General features: G+C 39.6%; 2 protein-coding genes and 1 long non-coding RNA gene across 4 annotated transcripts; 1 reads left to right on the plus strand and 2 right to left on the minus strand.

Annotated features, from left to right (window-relative positions):
• Positions 1–188: 188 nt before the first annotated feature.
• Positions 189–5,800, minus strand: LOC140554682 (eukaryotic translation initiation factor 5-like). The gene is made up of 12 exons (XM_072677942.1): positions 5,719–5,800; positions 5,260–5,432; positions 4,075–4,354; positions 3,885–3,966; positions 3,325–3,497; positions 3,059–3,170; positions 2,787–2,908; positions 2,263–2,424; positions 1,865–2,026; positions 1,458–1,622; positions 1,159–1,299; positions 189–628 (listed from the first exon to the last, which is right to left on the minus strand). The coding sequence occupies exons 3-12, from the start codon at positions 4,144–4,146 to the stop codon at positions 533–535; spliced, it is 1,287 nt and encodes a 428-aa protein (XP_072534043.1). The 5' UTR covers positions 4,147–4,354; positions 5,260–5,432; positions 5,719–5,800; the 3' UTR covers positions 189–532.
• A 2,489-nt stretch (positions 5,801–8,289) lies between these two features.
• On the plus strand, positions 8,290–9,110 carry LOC140554096 (uncharacterized). Its single transcript, XR_011979592.1, has 3 exons — positions 8,290–8,358; positions 8,753–8,876; positions 9,000–9,110. It is a non-coding gene; the product is annotated as an uncharacterized lncRNA (long non-coding RNA).
• An 8,241-nt stretch (positions 9,111–17,351) lies between these two features.
• tnfaip2b (tumor necrosis factor, alpha-induced protein 2b) lies at positions 17,352–21,969 on the minus strand. 2 transcript variants are annotated; one of them, XM_072676911.1, is made up of 12 exons: positions 21,879–21,969; positions 20,720–20,854; positions 19,680–20,340; positions 19,468–19,579; positions 19,245–19,349; positions 19,040–19,134; positions 18,819–18,911; positions 18,608–18,734; positions 18,291–18,416; positions 18,036–18,191; positions 17,796–17,917; positions 17,352–17,685 (listed from the first exon to the last, which is right to left on the minus strand). In XM_072676911.1, exons 1-12 carry the CDS (start codon positions 21,952–21,954, stop codon positions 17,508–17,510), a joined length of 1,986 nt encoding a protein of 661 aa, XP_072533012.1. In that variant the 5' UTR covers positions 21,955–21,969; the 3' UTR covers positions 17,352–17,507. The 2 variants fall into 2 exon arrangements, with proteins under 2 accessions (XP_072533012.1, XP_072533013.1); XM_072676912.1 differs by having other exon boundaries at positions 20,720–20,849; positions 21,879–21,951.
• Positions 21,970–23,650: the final 1,681 nt, after the last annotated feature.

The raw sequence follows: 23,650 nt of genomic DNA on the forward strand, positions 1-23,650 counted from the left end.
ATCCAGCCTCCAGTGTCAAGATGTACAGCAAATCTGGCAGGTTTGCATTACTGCAAGACAAAGTCTTGTTTGACAGATCTCAATCCTGCTTTGCTTACACTGCGGTTAAGGTTATACAGAAGCAACATGATCATCCACGATTGTGTTCATAAACACAGCAAAAGATTTGTAACCAACAATCCCGATGATGCAAGTGAAAAGAGACATTTTATTCAATAACTGAAAGAAATTATAACAATCACAAAACAACTGTGCAGTTTAAGTAAATGAAAGAAGTCAAACCCACAATAGAATTCTCAATACAGAGCTTAAACATTACATAGTAGTTCAGCAGCAGCAGCAAGACAATGAAAGCGCCGTGTTAAACCATGCCTCATTAGCAAGGATAGAGTAAACTAGTGGAAAGATGTGGAAAAGAAGAAAGGGCACAACAAGAGGCCATTGATCAATTTTAACATTGGAGAGGAGTGGGGAAAGTTCTAAATTGGCTGCCAGTGTGTTTTCCCCCTCTGCTCTCGCTCTCTCTCCTTCACTAAATGGCATCAATGTCAAGGTCATCCTCCTCCTCGGTTTTCTCTGACTGAACAGTCTCCACTTTTAGCTCACGGGCTGAGGAAGAGTACACAACCTGAAAGACAAGAAAGATGAACAGTTAAAAGGGGCTGAAAGACAAGACCGGAGAAACAGTGAAATGAGAAAAAGAAAAACCTTTCAGAAACCTTACTCATTTTCCCCCTAACTTTAAACGGTTGTAAATCAAAGCCTAATTCAAGTGCAGTTGGTACATGTTAGACCTACACCACTTCTTGCGCAGAGCTACAAAAATAGTCCACATTTCAAATAGGAAAGGTTTCATTCAGCCACATTAACAAACCTGCCTGCAGAGCTACATAGTTTAGGTTTACACCAGCTGACTGTTCAGCTTTCTAAAATAAATAAATGCATGAATAAACCCACTGTTTAACTTTTGCATTAGCCCTGTAATACTGTCCAGATTTGGTACTTAAGGGTGTAAGGTAGTGGCTGGCTGTGTGTGCCCAAAACACATTCTCCCTTTTCAAACCTCTCACAGTCTGTGTGCCACAGTACAGGTAAAAGAGTTTTATATAGTTTTATTTATAAAAACCTAAAACCCCAACACAATCTGAACTGGTTTACCTCAACATTCTCATCATCTTCCTCCTCTTCCTCTTCACTTCCCTCACTCTCCTCCTCTGCTTCCTTCAGCCATTTGACAAAAGGAGCAGCCTTGGCATGGATTTCCTTGGCCAGTTCTTTGGAGACATACTTCTTAGACACCTAAATGAAGGATTGAAGAGAAAAAAAGTCACTGCATGGCCACCTCAAAGCATGATCAGAAATTGGTGGCAAATTTCCAATGTATAGCAAAGTAAAAGGCTGTAGTTTGTTTTTTAAATCTCTTTATGGTCCCGTTTATGCAGGAAATACACTCATACCTTTTCAGCCCAGGTGAGAATGACATCCTCCTCCAGAAGGTCAGCATCATACAGATCCTTGAGTATGATTGGAACTCTAGGCAGAAGCTGAGTTTGGTGCAACTTCACCACACACTCAAAGCCACCCATTAGATATTTCTGAGCCTTCTTATCATTATGGCAGAACTGCACAAGAGAGACAAAGGTGGAATGTATTTCACTGATTCTGCAGGTAAGCCTAAGTTTGTGAAATTAACCATTAAACCAGTAAGTAAATAAGCAGTTTACTTTACATTCTGTATACACACAAACATAACATTGAACCTTTAATCTCCCACTTTATTTTTTCATGGCAAAGGCAGAAATTAAATGCTTGAGAAGGGTTCAACTGGCTGGTTGATTCCACTATCGAAGTTGTAGCAACTTACACGTAGAAAGTGGCGTTTGTATTTTTTGATCTGGTCTCTGATGTTTTCATTGAACAGCAGTTCGCTCAGAATGAGCGGTCCCATGGCCCTCACATCTAGACGTTCTGCCTCAGCCAGAATCTCCTTATCTGCAGAGTCTATCGCTCTGCTTTCTTTCTTTTGCTAAAAAAACAAAACAAAAACAAAGACAACAAAATAGGCTTGTACTCTTACAGGTCAAATTATGCAGGACCGTGAAAGAGATTGAATCACACTGGATCATAATATCACAATTTCTTCGCTTTCAAACCGAAAAATCAAATTGCATAATAATTCTTAAGCAATGAGGCAATAATGAAAGATTAACAAATTCAGACTGCTCATCAGAACCCAAAGGGGTAGAAACACATGTAGCATACTTTCACAAAGTTGTAAAACATGTTGACTCTCTCCTCCAGGGTCTTCTCCAGGTCTTCACTGAGAGTCAGATTCTTAGCATGGTCACTGATCTCCTCCATTCGCCGACGCTGGGCCTCTTCAGTGGTCTCTTCTGCCCAGTCCTCATCATCGTCATCTCCATGCTAAACCCAGATACAGTTGTGAAATTACTGAACTACTCAACTGATGAGGGAGAACACATACCAAAAAGGTACAGAAAACTAGGTTGCTGGTTCTCAATTTTTTGCAAGATAGGGGTTTAAAAAGGGGATTTATCTTATTTTACATGATTTTAATAAGCGCAAATTAGGAGCGTCATTTAAGGCAGACTATACGAGAACATTTCAATAGTGTTAAAAGCTGATGGCTGATCACAAATTGCCATAAAAAAAAATAATAAATAAAAAAAAAAAAATAAAAAAAATAAAAAAAACACACACACACACACACATATATACAGTCAGATCATATTATATATAATATTTATGTAGACAAAAGCTCTTACAACTGCATCTGGCGCATCAATTTCATTATGGTTCCCACCATCACCACTGCCTGAACCATTTTCCTTGTCCTTCTTTCGGTTCTTCTTTTCCTTCTCTTTTTTCACAGACCCACTTTCACTTTCTATGTTCAAAGACAACAAAAATCAATCACATTAAAAAAAAAAAAAAAAAAAAAGAAAGAAAACAGGTTTCAAATGAATTATTTGATTAATCATTTCTTATACTGACATTAGTCCAGCTAATAGAAAAATCAGCACTGCTAGAAACTCACCTGGTGGATTTTTAAGGATGAATGTGCAAAGTTTGTGGCGAGTGTCTAGCATGCCCCGGTACCCACAGGCTTTACAAGAGTTTCCAATGGTCTGTTTCTTTGGATTAACATGCTGAAAAACACCAAAACAAAACTTTACAACAAGACAACAAAAACAAAATCTCAAGAACATTAATTGTGTGAATTACTCTGCAATAATGAAAAGAAAGTTGAAAATCTTTAATCTTTCACTTGCACATCTCCTCTAGGCCACTAATCCAACTTACTAGGTCAGTCTCGGGATTATCACACTCTGGGCATAGCACAAACTTGCGGATGAATCCATCCAGCATGTCCTGTAGTTTGTTGGCCTCATGGGAGCCGTTCACTATGTAGCGGTCATTCTTCGAGTCAAACTGGGTCTGCGCCCCCAACTCACAGCCAAAAAACTTGGTTGGATCTAAAGAAAGAAACAAACATAGCTTCTAAGACTTGGACAGATTGGTTGGAAATATTAATTTCACTAAAAACAAAACAAAAAAAAACAAAAAGTCATTTAGTATTAAAAGAATCAGAAAGGCTGCTTCAACATCAGCATCTGAGTTTCGCAACTGCTGTACTGTGACACCAAATGTGTCAAGTTTCCCACTGCCTTAATTTTAACCTTTAATTTTAAAATTAGAAGGACAAAAAAAAAAAAAAAAAAAAAAAAAAAAAAAAAAAAGATTCTGTACACTGTATGCCTCTACTTATTCCATCCACATTAGCCATATATGCAAATCCAAAAGAATTTGAAGGGGAGGGAGGGAGAGAGAGGGACCCACACACAGATTAACGTTTAACGTACATGTTGGAGGCCGGTTCAATGCCTTTGCAACATCAACCATGTTGACAATGACTGTCTTGATTCCATTTCCTTTGCCTTCCACCTGGTGGACAAAATGAATTAAAATGAAGCACAAGTTTCGAACTGTCCTTAATTGTTTTCCTCACAGCAGTTCTCAGATGGCGAGGAAACCGTTAATGGATTTTAGTACCTTTGCAATCAGACGGGGCATCTTGTAGCGGTAGAACTGGTCCGACACATTGCGGTTGACGTTGACAGACATTTTGAGTGGCTTGCAGCACTATCAGCAAGATAAGAAGATCTTGGATGGGGATTTTTGGGTATCTTCTGTCTGGAGAAGAAGGGATGACATAAACGACTGCAAGCGTGCTCGGTCTCTGACATGAAAAAGATTTTGCCACAGTGGCTGCAAGTTCCTTGCTCGTGGTCTAGGTTTACACCGCTCGCGTTCCAACAGCTGCGCAACAGCTCTGAGGGGGGAAAATAGGAGAAAAATGAATAAGATTTATAAGATCATGAGGAGTACACCATAAAACACACTTCTAGTTTAAACTGGTCTTTTAGTGTAAACTGTGGTATCAGCTGTCATGGATCTGGTTCTGACCTATACGTTCATGACTGCGTCCAATCAACTGAAAGGGCACTGAGAAAGGGATCAAAAGACTTGGACCTAAACTAAAGCTGGGGTAAGCCTGGAATCAAGATAAAGGAACAGATCAATGAGAGACGGCGTGTCTTGCGTATGTCGTTGTTGGTTGCGTTAGCACTACCGGTCCTAGTCCTTTCCAGCTCGCTCTTCCGTCTGAAAAGGGCAGCAGTCTAGGGTCACTCTACACCCACCACGACAACCTGTCAGGCTGGTTATGTAAATGTGTACAAAACCACTTTTAAGACCCGATCGGTCAGAAAGCAAAGCAAGAGTGACCAGTTCATTAAAGAATCAACGAATGAGTCAAACGGGCGATAACCCACCGGAAGCGGTCACCTGACTCGAGCATTTTTCCGATGTGGTGCAGAGTGCGTCACTGCTAACGCTAGCTAACCGAGCTAACGCTAACTAGGCAGCAGAAAGTGTGTGTTTGTGTGTGTGTGTGTGTGTGTTTACGCAAGGCATGCCATGACGCCATTTTGACCCAAGTTAGAAGATCCACTTCATTCACACCCTTAAAGCTAACGGCGAGCCAGCCTAACATCCTGCGCCAAGTTAGCTAGCACACGATAGAGTAACGTTAAAGGGGTACGTTAGCGCCACCTTAACACAACGACAGACACACACACACACACACACACACACACACACACACACACCCTCCTACAGTTAGTGAACTACGACATCTGGCATCTGTCATCCGAACAGCGCGACTGGCTAACTCACCGTTTCCGTAAAATAAAGACATAAACACAACGCTAGTCGTCCAACGGCGCAGTGAAGTTTGATGGTTGAGCTGGCTGGAGCTGCTAGGTCGCGAATCAAGAAAGTAACACAACCGCACACACGGTCAAACCTCCAGGGCGCTGATCGGTACCTCGGAGTCCAACGACGAGGATCTGCAAAGACAAGGCACAGGAAAAAAAAGTGTCATCTAGTCAGCAACCATATGCTATTTGTAGAGACTGCTCTGATCCAGAACAGCGAGCTGCCCAATCAGCAGGGGAACTGCATACCACGCCATTTACTGAGCTAACATTAGCTGTCTAGCTGCAAACGGCACGACAGCTGCTCTGTAATATTTTAAAAACGTTGGATTACGATGAAAAAGATACGCCCCGAAATCATTTGAGAGTAAATGCGAATTCCCTTTGGGGTTATTTTTCCAATCGCTCGTGTTCTCACCTCTCTAGAACCTTCCTGCTCCTCTACGCAATGGCAGAAGACGAGCCGTAATGCCAAAACCCAACCTGATAGTGAATATGGCTCGTCGTCCCGCCCATAGGGCCTTTCGCGCTCTCCCATTGGACACGATCCCTTCGCCGTGGCCAATCCTGCACGTCTGAGTGGCCCTTGTCAATGTCACTCACGATTGTGTCCTCTATGAACACGTCTGCGTGTACGATTTCACGCTTCCCCACAACTGCGCAACAACGATTTCAATTATGTAGGCGAAATGCTCTGGCCTACTTGTGGCCTTTTACCCCCCTGTCATTTCAGAAGTTACTAAAGGGCTCACCACTTTAAGACAGTAGTATTATACAACAGAATCTATTCCTTTCCAAATAACACTGATGTGGGCTCCAGTTGGATGTTTGGTCAGTAATTCTTCCTCCAATGCATAAATATAAAATTTATAAAATCCTACACAGCCTAAATCTTCCTATAATCCTACTTGAAATGTATTGCAAGTGGTTGTCTGGTAAAAGGGTCGGGAGATTCGAGTAAAACTACACTGAGATATGTTCTCAATTAAATGCACCAAAGCCTTTCATCTGAGAAACCTTTAAAAAAAAAAAAAAAACAAGGAAAGTTTGGGGAATTTAGCACTGGAAAGCAGAATGAAAAGGGAAAGTACTGTACTGCTGCTGGAGGTGCCCTGGAGGGGGCAGGACATTACTACCTTAGTGGGAATCCCCGACAAAGCCTATAAAAAAAGGGCTCCCTGGATAATGGGAGTCAGTGTGGGTCTGTGAGTGATTTAAGGATACCAGCTAAGCTTTATATACCTCAGGCTGTCATTAGAAGTGCCTTTAGATTGAAAGGTGGATTTGGTGACAAAGGAAGCAAAAACAGGATCATGGCAAAGTTTTTGAAAAAAACACTTAATCATACTGTAAAGAGAAGAAGCTGGACCAAAGAAGACAGCAGAAAACCTCTAGTGAGCTCTGCAGAGGAACATGACCATGTGGCTGGTAAGGCATTCCTTTACTTATCTGAAATGAGTGGTTGAGCTGTAGCTTTTATAATAAAGTAATATAATAATGTAATGTAATACAAATAGATAACCATACCTGCTTTACCTGCATGTTATGTTGGAATTTTGCTGCAGAACATTTTGCTGCAGAAAACCAAACTGTACCAAGTTTTTCTGAGAATGCAGTGTGATGTCTCAGATGACATAAACATTCATACACAAAAATCTGCTTTTATTCACCAACAGATTACACAACAAAAAACTGCTTGCATAGTACAGACCAGCCTGAAACAGACCCTGAGAAACTTGCACAGAAGGTCCTCTCCATTCTCCAAGATGTTCTTCTAGGAGATTTAAGGTCCCAGGAGCTGTACGAAGCTGCCGAGCAAGTCAAACATTGGGCAAAGCTAAACGGTGTCACACCCGAGGGAAAGGAGGGCAACTACCCTGAAAACTGGTTGAGACAGTACCTGAAGAGAGTGGAAATGTCTGTAGAGAAACAATTTCCCACCCCACCACCAGAGGGGCTTGGGGATTCCCAGCTAGAGACAGAGGAATACCTGAGGAATGTTAGAAGTTTACTGTGTAGGAAGATGATTGGCTTAGTTCATGTGTTGGAGGATGCTAGACTGCTGAGTTACCTGGTTGACAGCTATAATTGCCACCTGTTCGTTGTGTTGGACTTGTTAATAGACAGAAGTTCATCAGTGAAAGAAGCTCTCCTCCTTGTAGAGTGGGTGAAGCAGACATACTTAAGGTAGGCAAAAAAATCCTATTGTCTATTGTACTGATAATTTATATTACATATATCAAATAGTTTAACTAATAACATTTATATTAAAAAATATTTGCATTGATAATTAAGAATAATTGCTTTGTAGTTTTTTTTCTGTGAAGTTTTTCATTTTGGAGACACAGATTTAATTAAGATCTGCGCTGTAATTGACTCACACTGCATCACAATTTGTTTCATTTTATTTCAGTCACGATTTAAAAGGAATCCCCAATGTCCAGGATGGGTTTCTTAGAGTGTCTGACCCTCTGTTGCTGTCTGGATGGTTAGAAAAGTCAAAGCAGAAGGTCCTTACACTCATTCAGGACCACCTCTCCACAACACTACAGAGGATCCTGCAGTACAATGAAACTCATTGTGATAATAACAACGAGGAGGACCTCATTAAAGTCCATGTAGATGTTGTACAGGTACTAAAAAGGGGGGGAAATTTTTTTTTTATCCATAGACTCCCAAATTATTTAGGATGTAGAATTGATTTCGGATACATTTCTAGTATTCTGTTTCTCTCCAGTGTCTGAATGCTGCAGTTCTGTGGACCAAACCAACCAGCCACATCCTGATGACAGCTGTTCAAAGAGTTTGCTGTGATGAACTCCACAGTTTTGTTCAGAGGTAAAAAAAAAACAGGATGATTGTGTGTTCGTTACAGGACAGCACTTGGGCTACTTAAGTTGTGTGTTTTGAATGTGTATAGTATGAAATGCTCTCTTTAACAACAGATGTGTCCTATCAGGTATGTGACTGCAGAGAAAAAATGTCTGGAGGTGCAGAAGCCTGATGAAACACATTTACTGCATCTCTTCAGGGTAACAGGCACCTGTAGGCACCTGCGGTGAGTTTTGTAGGCGGCCTTTAAATTTTATAGTTTCAGGTTTTTAGGTTTGACTTTTCAAGTCAAGCCAATAGACTGTCATTCTGACATTACTGTCATTCCAGCTGTGTAAAAAGAACACATCACTGGGGACTGATTGTGTGTGGTGAGGATAAGGTTCAGAAATATTTTAACATGCAATGACATGAGTAATACGTAGTCAGCTTATGACATGTGTGAACACAGCAGTTATTGACATAAAGAATACAGCACTCCTGTGATGCAGGATACAGTTTTTACTTTTAAATGTAAATGTCTCTTTATTAACAAGAATACACATTTGCATGATCTACGTGTAATGTGTTGGGTTGCGTGTGCACCTGACCTTTTATTCATCAAGGTTTTCCTACTGCAGGTCTTACGCTCTGACCATTGTGGATTCAAACAATGACAAAGACTCATCCACCCTCCTGATGTTAGAGAACATGGAAGCTCAGGTTTTAGTTAATATACAGAAGTGGCTGTCAGGCCTAGCTGAGGTGTGTCTCAACTCCTGTGTATTATTTTTCATTTCCTCATGTGAAAATCATATAAAATGTAGTGGAGACCACTGTCATCGCGAATAACCAGAAAATTTCCCTGTAAATTGCTGTAACTTTTAGGACCACCTAAACAAGTATTTCAAGGAAAAGGATGTCCACTTACACAAACTACTGGATCTTATCCAAAAGATGTTTGCTCCTCTATCCCAACAGGAGCAAGGAGAAGAAACGAAACAGGTATGTACACCAGTAACATATTTGACTTTGTTTGGGCCATAAACTGCCCAGATCTCTCTGTTCATGTCATTATGCACTTCATATCTATTTACAAGCATGTTAACAAACATGAAACAAGCTGTTTTTCCTTTTACAGTGGGCTCAAAAATCATATAATAAGCTCGGCCATGATCGTCTGGTTTAGGTCACCATGATGCCTCACATGGAACCCACATGTAGCGTAGCATTGCCTCACATACTGTGGCATAGTTTTGTTGCAGCACTGCAACAAAAACATTGAGATTATTTTTTTTTTTACCTATTTCCAAGGGTCACTATATAGTGTTGCTGTTCTCTCTGTGTCCTCTCAGTGCGATGTTAGGTTAGCTAGCAGAAGAGATCTATTCAACTAGAGTAGGCCTGCAGTGGCTTTTCTCTGAGCAGTAGCAGTAGCAGTGGCCATCGTTAGCCTTTAGTCTAGCAAGGATGGTCTTGGGTTTTTGCCACATTTCACAGCCATGCAAATGATTTCTTTCTGAAAGAGGAGAGGACAGTTCTTGCGAGTTATGTCACAGTATGTCACTTACATGCACCAGACTCTCATAAGTCAACTATGGTTGCTTTGCCTTCATTTTACTGGACTCACTTCCCAACTCCTTTTCTGTTCTGTAGCACATTGTGAATGCAGTCTACCAGAGTGTAACCAGAGCTTACCTGCAATGTCTGATGCAGAGGAAGTGCAGACAGTTGGAAAGAAGATGGGGTGATATAGATGAGCGGATGATGAAAGATGCAGAGCTTTTCCACTCTATCTTCACAAAACTGGTGAGACCTGCACATGAATTACTATTTCCTCAAGCATACAGTATGTGCTGCTTTAAACAGGTTTTATGCATACAAATTCAAAAGTTTCTGAAAATCTCAGATGAACACTGTGTTAATAGCAGCTGCTTTTAAAAGTCAAGATAGCAGCAACAGCAAACTTGTTTCAGCCACTGGTGGATTTTTAGTTGAAATTGACTTTACAACCCAAACTGAGAGTGCAGACTCAAATTTAATTATGTGATTAAATAAAATTGTAATTATATTTAATCATTATATCATTAATTGGAAAGAATTTTAGTAAGTATAACATAGAGGAGCATAGGATGATCATATAGGTTGATTGTTCCAGTGCTATATTCTGCTACATTAGGTGGAGAAAGGAAATCCCAATGCAATTTATAATTTAAGCAACTGTAGTGTATAGTGTAAACTAATGTAAAGTGAATGCCTTTGCCTGTCTATGTTAAGCAGGGTACCAGTGATGATGGTCAGAAAAGGTTTCTGCTGAAGATGAGTGAGATTTTGGGTTGTGTTGATGTAGACAGTCTGAAGCTTATCTGTGCAGCCCTGTACAGAGACTTCCCTGTGGAGAGGTAAACTCAGTTTCACACCTACTGACACACTCATATCAAAATACAAAAGACTAAGTGATAGTCATTGCTTTTTAGTTATTTAAATGCCCTTTATTTAGAGATACTCTGTCTTTAAAATCTTGCAGCAAGAAGCACCTACCTGCCCTGCTGAAATGGAAAAAGGGATTGTCAAGGTTGCAACAGTGGGAAATACTGGATGTGAGTCAGGAGGCATGTCAAAATGAAGGGCACACCACACCCCGCCTGAAGTTGTGGTGCTGCTGTCTCTGCTGCACATGATCGCAGCAACCTTATTCATATATATATTAGGTTTAAAGAGATCTAATCAGTAATCAAACACATTTCAGACCACACACTGATGTGCTTTTTTTATGGCTCTGTCTGATGACACTGTTACCAGAAAACTTGGGCCATGGGCCAAGGCCATGACTGAAAGTAATTGCTGAATTCTGAGTAGTGAATACATGGTCATACAGTGAAATGTATGATTTATTCAGAATGCATTAAGAGTCTTTTTTTTGTTACTTAATTCACACAGTTTCTCACATTTTCTGATTTGTTTTTGCTATTATGTTTCTTGAAGATTCCACTGATAGTAGACATTTCCTTAAAGTGGAGCAGTAAAGTGGGGCAGTGTATTAAGTTAATAGGAACGCATTTGTAAAAGACTACCAATACTACAGGTCTACGAGGGATTAAGCCTGTCGCTGCCCAATCTGTGCTGCCCACAGTTAATCACACAACGACAATAAGCTAACGTTGGTTAGACATTTAAATGTGACAGTCCTGTCCTGTTAGACAGGAGGGTGGTAGATTAGTTTACGTTAACCAACAACTGCTCCACTAACTGCTCTCCTGATCTCACTATTGCAGAGGCATACTCTGATTCATTCTGTAAAGTAGCACAATGTAAGATTGTTTACAACAGCTGTGGATTTTTTTATTACTCCCGTCACTGACATTCCAGTTATTTTTTAAATATATTTATTAAAAAGTTAAATATATATAATACATATACATTTCTGTTAATGGTACTGTAGCAATACCAGTGTTTAAAGGATGCACCTAATTAGGATAGGCCTATTCTACTGAACTACAACCACTCCTGGGGTGACACACTAAAACACTGGCATTTTCTGACTGGTATATGGACTGTTCTCATGTTCTCACAGTTTTGTGAGAGTGCATTGTTTTTATTTCAAGTACAGAAACACACACAGGTAATTAAAGTGCTTCAATGTCATTAAAACACCTGTTAACACAGTTGTCCTGATTGATGTTGAGGGATTTTATGTTGACAGTCATGTTTTGTTCTGGCTTCACTGTTCAGTTTGAGTCACTGTGTTTGTCTTCACGTTCTGTTGATGTGTTACACCTGTGGGCTGGTGCATTTAAGGAGGGCTAGCGCAAACAGCCAGGGCCGAGAATGGACTTTAGTTGACTGCTGTTAACTCTTAGTACCTCTGGTTATCTCAGGTCAACACTGGGTTGGATCTGGTGTCTCGTAGTGCTGGCATTATCCGTTGGGCTCTCCAGCGGCCTCTGCTAATGTCAGCTAAACCTCCTCTGTCTAGGGACCTGTCTAGCCCTGGCATGCTAGCCGAGCCCTCGTCCCTCACCAGCCACAGGTGTGCTCTTTGGTTTGCCCAGTTTGGCTGTCACGTTTGTCTTTTGTTTATCGTTAACCCTGTTAATCTGTTGCTGCTTTTCCCTTGTTTTCTTCCCTGTTTGAGTTAATAAACTCTCTCGCCTTGGTCCATCCCCTGCGAGTGTTCTCCCTCATTGTCTGACCCAGTGGATCATAACAGATGTATGTACGTGTATAACAGATCAGTGTCTATGTACTGTACTTTGATACAGCCAGACTGCGTCCTGTACACCTTGTCAGCATTTTTTTAAAATTTTTAATTTTTTTTTTTGTTGTTGTTGTTGCTTATATTAAAAATAAAAATAAATTACATTGCATCTTTTGACATTGTGTCTCCCTGACATGGGCTTGACCCATTTATGTCCAATTTCTAACAGAAATAATTTATCATATTTACCAGTGAAACACATGACTATAGTATTTTAAAGTACGCATTCTTTAGCCAAATATCAAATTTACACAATTTTCCCTTTACTCCAGATGTCAATCATGACATGTTTGGTGTCTGAAGTTTCTTTAGGTTTGCACTGGAGCTGCACTCTACCACACTACCATAAAATAACTGCTACTGGTTTCATACAAACATTGTAAGGGCTAGATAACCCTCATCATTTGCTGTAGAGGTTTTACTAATTTAAAGGTTTGTTTTTAAAGAGCCATTTGTATCAAATAATGGATACCTTACAGCCTCCGGGTTAGCATCTCATACTTGACTTGAATTACTTGGGATGATTAAGGCATGTAGTATGCACAGTCTTGCACATCTGGTGGTTATGAATGTCCTAACTACATTAGCATCAGGACACCTGTGTAAAACCTTGGTGCAAACTTGACTTTTGTGGACTGACTGATTTTGGGATTGCTTTGTCAAAGCCCAGGTTTGTGCGAAGAACATTCATGTGTGATATCTTAAGCTATTCCTCATACTTTCTCAAACTGTACCAATTAGCTGTTTTTGTCCACAGCAGCGAGGTATGAGACCTGCTGGACAACTTTTTTTTAAATAAGTGCCAACCAACTTATATTGATTCTGACATTGTCTTTTATCTTAAACTGGTTTCCACTCCTTAAACAAGGGAAGTGGGGGGAATTCTGCATTGGAATGATGACGAAAGAAAGCCTTGGGGAAAGTACAGGACTGCTAGTATGAAGTGGGTGGGACACTTCTCTTTATTCCCTTTGGATTAGGCCAAGCATAGTCTTACATTTAGAACAATGTTTTAGCTATTAGAAAGTATATACTATTAGAAAGTTTGTATTGAGACATAAAATAAACAGAAAACAGAAAAATATTCAGGAACCGTACATTTAAGAGAAAATGATGGATAACTGACATGCAATGCAGGAAAACATTGCCTCACAACTAATAGATAGTAAGGCATTCTTCATTGATTTGGTATTGACACGTTTAGCTTATTATGCATAACTAAATAATCAAGCTGTTGCTTTTGAAATGCTGGAGGTAGAGACATATTTTTGAATTTAGCTTTCCACTTAAGTGAACACAGTGAAAAGTTGTATTTTACATATAGCTTGTACAGAGGCCATTTTTCAACTTTAATGAAATGTAAACTTTGTATTCTGTATATTATAACTTTTAAATAATTTCATTCATTTATGATTCCACTATTATGAAAAGAGTGGGCAAATACCACTGCTGACTAAAAGGACCATAAAGCTTATTCTCCTGTTTGCCAAATAATACCTTAATGACCCCAAAGCCTTTTGGAATAACTGATGAGAACTTTTCAGAAGACAGGATCTCGTTTCATCTGATTGAAGGTTAACACAGCATTCCATCATAAGAACATTATGCCAACAGTCAAACATGGAGGCGGTAGTGTGATGGTGTAGAGCAACTGCAACTGCAGAAACCATGAATTCTGTTCTTTACTAGAAACCCTTGTCTGGTTTTTGGTCTGAAGCTTCAGTGCAAATACACTGAAGAAAATCTGTTTTTTGGAGTGGCCGAGTGACTCCAGCCTAAGTTAAGCCCCACTGTGATGCTGTGCCAGAAGTTAAACAGGCAGTGTGTGGTTGAAAGCCCTCTAATGTGACTGAATTAAAACAATGTTACAAAGCAGAGTGGGCTAGCGGTAAGTCTGCAGTTAGAGGAAGCGGTCAGGGCAAATATAGGGCAATTACTTATTTCTGACAATAAATCATTATTTAAAACTGATTTGGGTTTTCTGCTGTTCTTGTCTTATGGTATATTTTGTATGAGGGTATAAAGCCAATCAGTGTGACAAACATGGAAAAATGATGTGTACATATCTTGCTGTGTAAACAACGAATGAGTTTACAGTTTGGATAATGAGATGAAAGGGTTTATTTGCAGTAATGACCAGTTGAGGGCAGCAGTATCTGTGCTAAATGTAGAACAAAACCACCTCTGAAGATGGTTTGAATGATCAAATGACTGATGTCACTGACACACATTTGCACACCTGCATTTAACACTAAATACAACAGGAATTTCACTTACCTCCCCAAAGGATATGTTTTCCTGGCACACATTAAAGGCAGTATTGGGCTACATTATATTGTCAAAGATCATTTTAAATCAAAACTGTGTTGTAGTCTTGGCCAAGGACCTCATCATAAATCACTGACATATAGTCGGGTGCATAGGTAGTTGAACAGCGACACAATTTTTATCATTTCACCTCTGAACATCATTTCAGTGGATTTGTGATGAAGCAACTGATGTGAGATGAAGCAACTGAAGTGTAGACTTCAATCCTAGATCCTGATGCATCAGGATGCTTTTGTGTTCACACTATAAATGTGTCCCTGGCCACTGTCCTTGAAAATAGTTTGAATGATCAGATGACACTTCTCACTTCTCTCACTTCTCACACTTCTCACACTTCTCACTGACACTTCTCCCACATCTCACCTGCATTTAGCACTGTCCACTTGCAATCATTAAAAGTGCCTCAGAATGGAAATCTGTATATATTTGAACATAGCTGAAGAATAAGTGTTTAGTACATGTTATACCCACAGTCTCAGTTATACCCACAAAATGCATATACACTCAGCACCCTGGCGAAAGCCTACTAGGCTCTAGCTAAATATATGACATGACAAAATGTAACAGTTACTTCAGGAGAAAATGATACTGTTGATACTTGTAGCACTGGAGAGCAGCACTTCTACTCTAGACCTGTTATCTGAAAACAGGTTGCTACATGAGCCAGGCCTTGTGACTGTGGCTTTTTCTAGGTCAATGTCAATGGATGGGGAGCTCAAAAGAGGTGCATGACAGAGTGAAAAGGTGGTCGACTGGCTTTTACTATCTCTTCTCTCCAACCTCTGCTCCCACAAAAACGAACAGAAGTACCCCAGACTAGAGCTAATGACAAATCAGAAAGAAAACTCAAAAACTCTGTGTATGTGCCAAAAAGCCAAACCTGAGGAAGTAAGCTTTAAATAAATTTATTTATTAAAATTAAATACATATATAGTTAAAATATATGTTTTTGAGGAATAATGATAGCCTAAACTGTTACATTTAAATAACTGAAACTGTCCTGACTTGCTAAATTGTCCATGGTATTTCTTATTTCAGCTGCCAGCTCAGAGAAGCCATGTTTTGAAATGAGTAATAGCATACATTAGCAGCACTACATTAAGCCATTCCTTTACCGTGTTTGTCTCATTACCTGTCCCTTTATATAGCCATCAGTTTGGCTTGGTTGTGATGAAGTACTGTCACTGGTTTTCTAGAGATGCTGAGCGGGTTTCTTTGTTTGCCTGCGGTTTTGACCTGACCCTTTGGCATTGTGGTGTTTTGTGCTGGCATTTGATCTTGTCTGTTTTTATGTCTGTTTTGGTTAGTGTTTTTATTTTGATGTCTTTGTTATGGTTCATGCTGGTTTTGACCCTTGCCTGCATGTTTACTGGTTTCGCCTGTCTTATTAAAAGCTACTTTTTTATTTTTGCGTCCGTCTGATAACTGACAATCTATAGGAGGAGGGCATTTCTTTTATGACAATATGAACATATGACCATTTTCTGGGTTTTAAAAGTTGTTGCAAAGTAGCAAGCATTGCAACTCGTTCCCACAGAAAACATTTAGAAACAACACAGACTCTTATGTGGCTTTCAATTAGAAACAGAATTCAGAATCATAAAGCTAAAAAGTGGTATAAATACCACAATGGCAACAGGTGGCCTGTTGAATGCTAATGTATAGTAAGCCCCACCCATAACCAAAAGATGCACCATGAGTAAGCAAGCAAACTCACCTCAAGCATAATTTAAAGCTGAAGTTCTTAAAAGGTGCTGTACGATCTGAATGTAACTCTACCATCATTCAGCCTCAAGCCTACAAGATCTTAGCGAGGAGACGTTTAATAATTTATTTTGCTGTTAAATTATTGAACATCATTAATGGATCTGAACATGTGTTTTTATCCTTCCAAAAGACCCAGAGCTACTAAAAATGTCCTGAGCTGTAGCCCTATAGCCTGCTTATAATCTTTAGGGGCTTTCTAAGTCGTAGGCTAATTATGACTCTGAAAATTGGAGCATTTCACAAAGCACCACTTGTGACTGAACAGGGTAAGGTAAGCCCAAATTGAGAGGCATCCCTTACGTCTGCTATTTCATACGTTTGACCTTTGGCTTAAGTCAGCTAGCTAACTGAGGAACTCTTGTTTTGTAACACCACCCCGCACACACTGATTTGTCACTTGAAGTTGTTTTTTGTTGAATGTTGAATGTATCCTGTTGGAAGTGGTGTTGTATGTCGGAAAACTTCATTGGTGTTTCCTGTGATTGTATGGGCCTACAGTAGGCCTCTGCACTACCGGCCAAGCATTTCACAGTACAAGAGAAGTGTACTTCGATATCATTGTCTTGCTTTTAACAGCTGGAACTGTAGTTGCAAAGGAAACTCCCATGTGCTCTAACTTCCGATTTTCAGTCACCTTCTTGAAATTTGGGCCTTTTCCCATCAGTTTATGGCCATACACCAAAACGGATTAGAAAGGTGTTAAAACAAGTGTCAATGTCTGGTCAGTTCATTGTTCAGCACAATAGAATCCAGTCGATTTAAAGCAGGATGGGAATGTTTATAAACTGGAATTTTATTTTAGAGTGATAATGGGAAAGTAAGATCTATATTTAACATTAGGATGACCCCATCACCCTAAGACATAAAAATCCAAAGACACAAAAACATAATGTAAAAATATTTATTCATTTACAAATTTTACATTCACGGAAAAATTTAAACACATTGAGAAACACAGAGAGTTTTCAAACGCTTCAGATAAAGCTTAACAAGGTGGGATCCAATATTTCAGGATGAGAAAGGTTCTGCAGTATTAAGCAGCACTATTTCACGGGCACTTTCGAGAAGAAATTCCTGCTTGAGTAGAGTGGATCCTGGTCCTGGTCATCGGTGTCCTGTGTGTCTGGCTCTCGGAAATCTGAGAAAGTCTTTTTGATTTGTTTCAGGTCTGAGGTAGAGAGGTTTGACTTAAGATATAGCCAGGCACAGACGTGGGCTTCACTGTGAAGACCAAAGATCAGACCAGCTTGTTACAAATGTGCAAAAGCTGTAATTCACAGGAATGTGCTATAAGAAAAATGTGCTCTTAAATAATTTGGAAAGAAGTGTACCTGAAGTCTGGGTATCGTCGCGATAGATCCACTAAATCTAATGTAATAAACTGTGGATCTTTAAGGGTGAGGAGGTCAGCCAGTTTTGGAAGGATCTCTCTGAGGTCATCCATGTTTGACCCCTGTAAAAAAAAGTTATATAATGAGACAAAACAAAACAAACAAACAACCAAAAACACAATATATATATATATATATTTTATATATATATATATATATATATATATAAAATATACTTACAGCATCTGTGAACAGAGCATGGATTTTCTGGCTGTTGTCCCGTAATGCTTCAGCTGCCTGTTCTTGTTTCTTCTCATCTTTAAGCTTGATCTTCCTCTTCATCATTTTCCTTACATACTCCGTCAGCACTTCTTTATGAAGCTGACTAAGCAGATCCTGTCAATCAATCATTTTTTAGACTCCAACAGTCCACTCCAAATATATGCCACAGTACAAAAACAAGCAAAACAGTATATCCATCTATACACTCTTTACCTTAAGGCAGGTTTTATCCAGTTTTGTTAGATCTGAAATGTGATCCTTTACTCCGTCAAGCAGCTCAGCACACACATCTTCACTGTGTTTAAGCCACTCTCGCGTACCCAGTTTGGCATACTTCACCTGTGAAGCACAAACACAACATTTAATAACAGAATTCAAAACTAAAATCTGAAACTTGATTTTTAGCAGCTGTAGTGTAAGTAAACACAAAAGGGTGAAAAAAGGAATTTGTGAAAAAAAACCAGAAATTAATCAAAATTGTGTCAGAGCATACATTTAATAACACACTTGGTTTGTTAGATCAGTGTTACCTTGAGAAAACTATGTATAGGCTTGGTGAAATAGCCATGGCAATTTTCTCTTATGCTATTCAGCAAACCCATACACTCAGTCCTGATATGTGCAGGGAAGAGTTCCTGGTGCTTTGTTATGCTTTCTCTGCAGAAAAAACAACAAGTCTTACATGGGCGTCATCTAAAATGTATTTTTTCAAACTGAAAAAAAACTTTTCCACCAGCTCACCTGAACTGTCTGATACAGAAAAGGTTGGCCTTCAGTATAGCATCTGTGTTTGCCTGGTTGTCCTCAGCAATATTCTCTAGGAAAGCCTGGTAACTGAAAAGATGAAGAAGTTAGAATCATGATGAACACAGCAAGTTTGACTGTGGCCTAAAAATATAAGGCATGAATGGACTGTGATGTAGGACATATCTGAAACCTGGTTGTGAGAAATAGTGACTCACTCAAAGAGGAATCCTTTAATCATCTCTGTGATCCTCTCAAGCTTCGAGCGAGAGCCCAGCACTTTCTGTGCTGATGTAACAGCACCGTGGATACACTGAAAGAGAGAAACAGAGGAAAAAGACTGCATATTTAAATTCAGAATATCACACATTGACGCACTCTTTTATCATATTGCACTGCATTTGATTGTATATTCAGTAGTACCTCAATCACATCAATGGCCAAGGTGCTGAAGTAGCATCCATCTCTCAATTCAGGATCCCTTTTCTCCTGTTTTAAAATATTCTGGAACCATGTCTGCAGCTCATTCTAGAAAGACGAACACAGGAAAGAATGGATGAAGGTCACAACACATGCAAGTCAAAACATCTCATAAACTGTGGACAATTAGTGAATAATATATAATTAGATTTTGAATCTCATATACCTCTTTTTGTATCAGAAACTGCTCCTCCATGGACTCAAGTATGTTTTCCGGCAGCAGTGTCTCAAATTCTTTATATGTGATCAACCCAGTGAACTCTTCACGCCCCAGAATACTGCAGAAATGCACATAAAAGCATGAGTACAGCTCAGTCTTTATTTATGATTATACAATAAATACAGTATACCAAAGCCAACAACATGTTCCTGCCTTACCTGGGGTAATGTATATTCACCCACTGCAGTACATGTTTGCAATCATTGTCGCTCAGTCCATAATCCGCGATTTCGCTGAGTTTGGCACTAAAAGCCTGATGGTATAATGTGGCATAAAGTTGGCACACGTTCTCTCCAGGGTAACAGCTCCTCACATGCTTTGCCACGTGTAGCAGGTCCTCCTTAAGTTGTTTACCTTTGCCTATGATCTCCTTCTGAATCGAAGACTGAATGGTAACGCTTGAGTCTGGCTTCGCCTCATCCATTCGCTGCTCGACCATATCCTGAAGCCGGGAGTCATGCGTCCTCCTGCAGCACCGAGGTCTCCACTGAGGTCGCTCTTTTTCTGAAACCCCCTGCCATCTTCTGTCCTGCTCATCCTCTTGCTGTATGACCAGAACTGCCTGCGTTAGTGCCTCTTTCTCTTCCTCCGTTTGGACCTTGAAGGAATTCTTCACTGTGGACCATACCTCCTCCAAAAGGTCTTCAAAGTCTTTCTTCAGATGTTCTTCATCATCTTCCTCTTCCTCCAGCAGGCGCTTGCTGGATCCCACCCCATCGTTTTTCACAGAAAACAGACGCTCCTCTCGGGTTATCAGCTGCCTTGCTGCTGCCGCAAAGCGCTGCTCTTTTAGGTTCTGTTTGAATGTCAGTGGAGTCTCTGAGGGGACAGCAGGACAACATGAACCCTCATATGACTTGCACAAAATACTCACATCAACAAACAACAGTAATAACACAAATATGTATTGTAAACAATATGTATTGTTTCTGTCACGCAAAAAACTTTTTGTTGGCAAATTGGCAAGTCAGTGTAAAAGACCTTATTGTCAGTTATTTAGGAGGATTTCTGTAGTTCCATTCAGCTTCCATTATAATACAATGTAAAAAACAGCTGCCAGATTTCAATTATGTCAAAAAGTGAAAAACAGCAAAAATTGAGATACAAAGTTTTGCCGTGTCAGTGACAATATGGTATGTGTGGACTGCTGTCATCTTGATTTGATGAGGAGCTACACAAGTGGTCTTAGATGTCTCACCTTTGGACGGGAGGTCATTATTCTGCACATTCTTTTTGAAGAATGGTAGGTTTACTTTTCGAAATTTTGGAAACTTGGATTTGGAGGAGGAGACAGCTCGATCTGTGGTGGATGATGATTCAGCAGTCATCTTCTCTTGGAGATAGAAAGAAAGAAATGAGAACAGTTACAAAGAGCTACAAAAAGGGTTAACACATTACATTCACTGAACACAGAAAACGTCATTTTAGTGCAAATAAAAAATAAATATCCATACTGTGGCAATGATTTGATCTCAGCTAAAAATGTAAAATTTTTAATAAAATATTATTAGTGTTATTTGTAAGCACCTAAAATATGGAGTGAGCTAAAATGAAAAAAAAAAAAAAAACCCCAGAAAATTAGTGCAAATAACTGATGCACAAACATTAGAGACACAGACATAGAAACCCCAAAGCACATGTACTATATATTTAAATCAAGGCTGCTGACTCTGATACAGCTGTGCTGTGGTACTTACCGTGTGAGTTTAATGTCAGTGCTCGTCTCCTTCCCTCTTTTATGCATACTGACTGACCCCCCCCCCCCCGGGTGATGGGAGGGGATGGGAGAACCGGCGACTAAGCCAGCACCTTCCTATGAACACTGGTCAGACTCCAAAAAACTCACTGCTGCCTGGAAAGTGTCACAGGAAGCCTTTTTTCCGCGCCTGTATTTCGTAAAAGCCACAACCTTTGCATCGGGATTGGCCAGGATTTGAATGATAGCGCGAAATCGCCAATACCTAATCGAGCATTGTGCAGAAAGGCGGGGCTTGTCTGGAAACGGGTGGTGGAAAACGTTTCTTGTTCATCAACGAGCAAAAAATGAGAACCTGTGATTTAAAATACACCTGTGTTTTTCATGAGACGCCAGGCTAACGAGAAACAGAAGTATCCTAAAGATATTCGTCTAAATCTCCTTGCTAAACATGTGTTTCTTTTTTAAACAACAAGGGTTTACACATGCTTATTGCTTTTTGGGCTAGATATTGATTCTATAGCTGAACTGCAAACTAAAAAAAAAAAAATCATTATTAGAGCCAATTTAACACAATGAGCAATAATTGCTGTTTTAAAACCAGTTGAGCCTAGACTGTTATATTTGCCACATTTAATATCAGATTAGCTTGAGTTCTTACCCTCTTCCTTCTTCTCTTGTCCATCAATATCATCATGGCAGGCCAAAAGCCTCCTGAATAGATAGCATGATGCCATATTACAGCTCAGAACCTCTCCTGTGAAAGACATTTGGTGTAACTGTACATCGTAAGTATCTTGGCAGTTTATAGAAAGTCATGTGATGTGAGGTTAACGGCGGAAGGATGGAGACTGTGGTTTAACCTGTGTCTGCACGGCTACCCCTGTCTTTGTTACACTTTTGCCCTTTAAGAGCTAGCATTGATGCAAACCAACTATTACCCTGCAGCCCTTTCTCTTGAGTAAACATTTTTGAATTTGGTAAGTGAAAATGTCATAGTTTTCAGAGAATGTGTTGGTCACTTTTTTCTTGTTAGTTAAGATGAAAGCTGATGCATTAACATGAACACAGATAAAACAAAGGCATGGTTATGTTAAATGAATGAGCAAAGCTATAGTAGTGAAACTGCTCTGAAAACAGCTGCAGTATTGAAACTGTATTTTCCTATTTTAAATGTGTGTTCACTCGCTGGTTCTTGCGGGGTCTAAAGTCACCTGTGCATGATTCCTGAGCTAATACATGCACTTCAACACCACATAGACTTTGTATACTTTGTATACAGCAGAAAATGAATATTGATTCTGATGTTAAATAGCTGAGACATAGCTAGGACAGTTATTTGCACGGTAAAAAAGTGATGGGCAGATGATGGGCAGGTTTAATAGCACATCACTGATAGCCAGATTATGGCCACATCCTTAATGATCTTATGTATAATGCTTCTTCTTGGCCAGCTCTTACAACATTATGGATTTTTTTTTTACCACAGAAATGCAAAAATTGCTCTGATTAATGTTGCAGATTAATTCCCTCCCCAAAAAACTAGGGTCACCTTGACTCACTTTGTAAGTGTCTTGAGCACATCATTAACTGGATGGGACAAAACTTTCAGCCTGGATTGTTACAATTACCACACTAAGTATCAGATTAACTTCCGTTCTTACCCTCTTCCTTCTCCTCTTCCTCATCAGTATCAGTATCATGGCAGGCCAAAAGCTTCCCGAATGGATAGCAAGATACCATATTATAGCTCAGAACCTCTCTTGTGAAAGACTTTTGGTGCAACAGTACATCAAAGGTATGTTTGCAGTTTGTAGAAATGCTAGATAGAGATGCTGAGGTTCACACCGGAAGAACAGAGATTGTGGTTTACTTTGTATTTTCACAGCGATCCTTGCCTTCATTACACTTTTGCCCTTTAAAAAAAAGGCCACAATTACGCTACGATTTCCTAGCGTAATATATGATGTACTTATGTATACACACACACACACACACACACACACACACACACACACACACACATTTATTAATTTATTTTAAATTCACATTTTTCAGAATTATTTGGGTAATGAATAATTAAACAAACAGGTAAAAAAAAACATGATTTGTGTATCATCAATACATCTAGATGGCCTCAGTTTAGAAAGTGAGTTTGCTCCAGTGAGAATTGTAATGTAAGGAAGTTACTCATCCTTAAATTCACCCCTGTATTTCCCCCCATAGCAACTGGAGTGACACATGTAGTAATATATATATAAAACTTTGCACTGCAAAATGTATGCCCTGCCCTATGAAGCTGTAGGGATGTCTGTAGGGGACTGATAACATGTGGTCACCTTTGATTGGTTGGTTGGAACAGCTCTTGGATCAAAATTCACAAAATAGGCACACCTTTATCTCTATGCAGACCAGTCCACACAATATTGTATT

This window comes from Salminus brasiliensis, chromosome 4, assembly GCF_030463535.1.
Source record: "Salminus brasiliensis chromosome 4, fSalBra1.hap2, whole genome shotgun sequence".
NCBI lineage: Eukaryota > Metazoa > Chordata > Actinopteri > Characiformes > Bryconidae > Salminus > Salminus brasiliensis.

Coding starts and splice junctions, on each gene's coding strand:
- LOC140554682 (XM_072677942.1), bottom strand. CDS start 4,146: ATGTCTGTCAACGTCAACCGCAATGTGTCGGACCAGTTCTACCGCTAC. Junction 3,498..3,884: donor ATTGAACCGGCCTCCAACAT/GTACGTTAAACG, acceptor TTCTTTCTTTAG/ATCCAACCAAGTTTTTTGGC. Junction 2,425..2,786: donor TTGATGCGCCAGATGCAGTT/GTAAGAGCTTTT, acceptor ATCTGGGTTTAG/CATGGAGATGACGATGATGA.
- tnfaip2b (XM_072676911.1), bottom strand. CDS start 21,954: ATGGCATCATGCTATCTATTCAGGAGGCTTTTGGCCTGCCATGATGAT. Junction 19,350..19,467: donor AGTTTCTGATACAAAAAGAG/GTATATGAGATT, acceptor TCGTCTTTCTAG/AATGAGCTGCAGACATGGTT. Junction 18,912..19,039: donor ATTAAAGGATTCCTCTTTGA/GTGAGTCACTAT, acceptor TCATCTTTTCAG/TTACCAGGCTTTCCTAGAGA.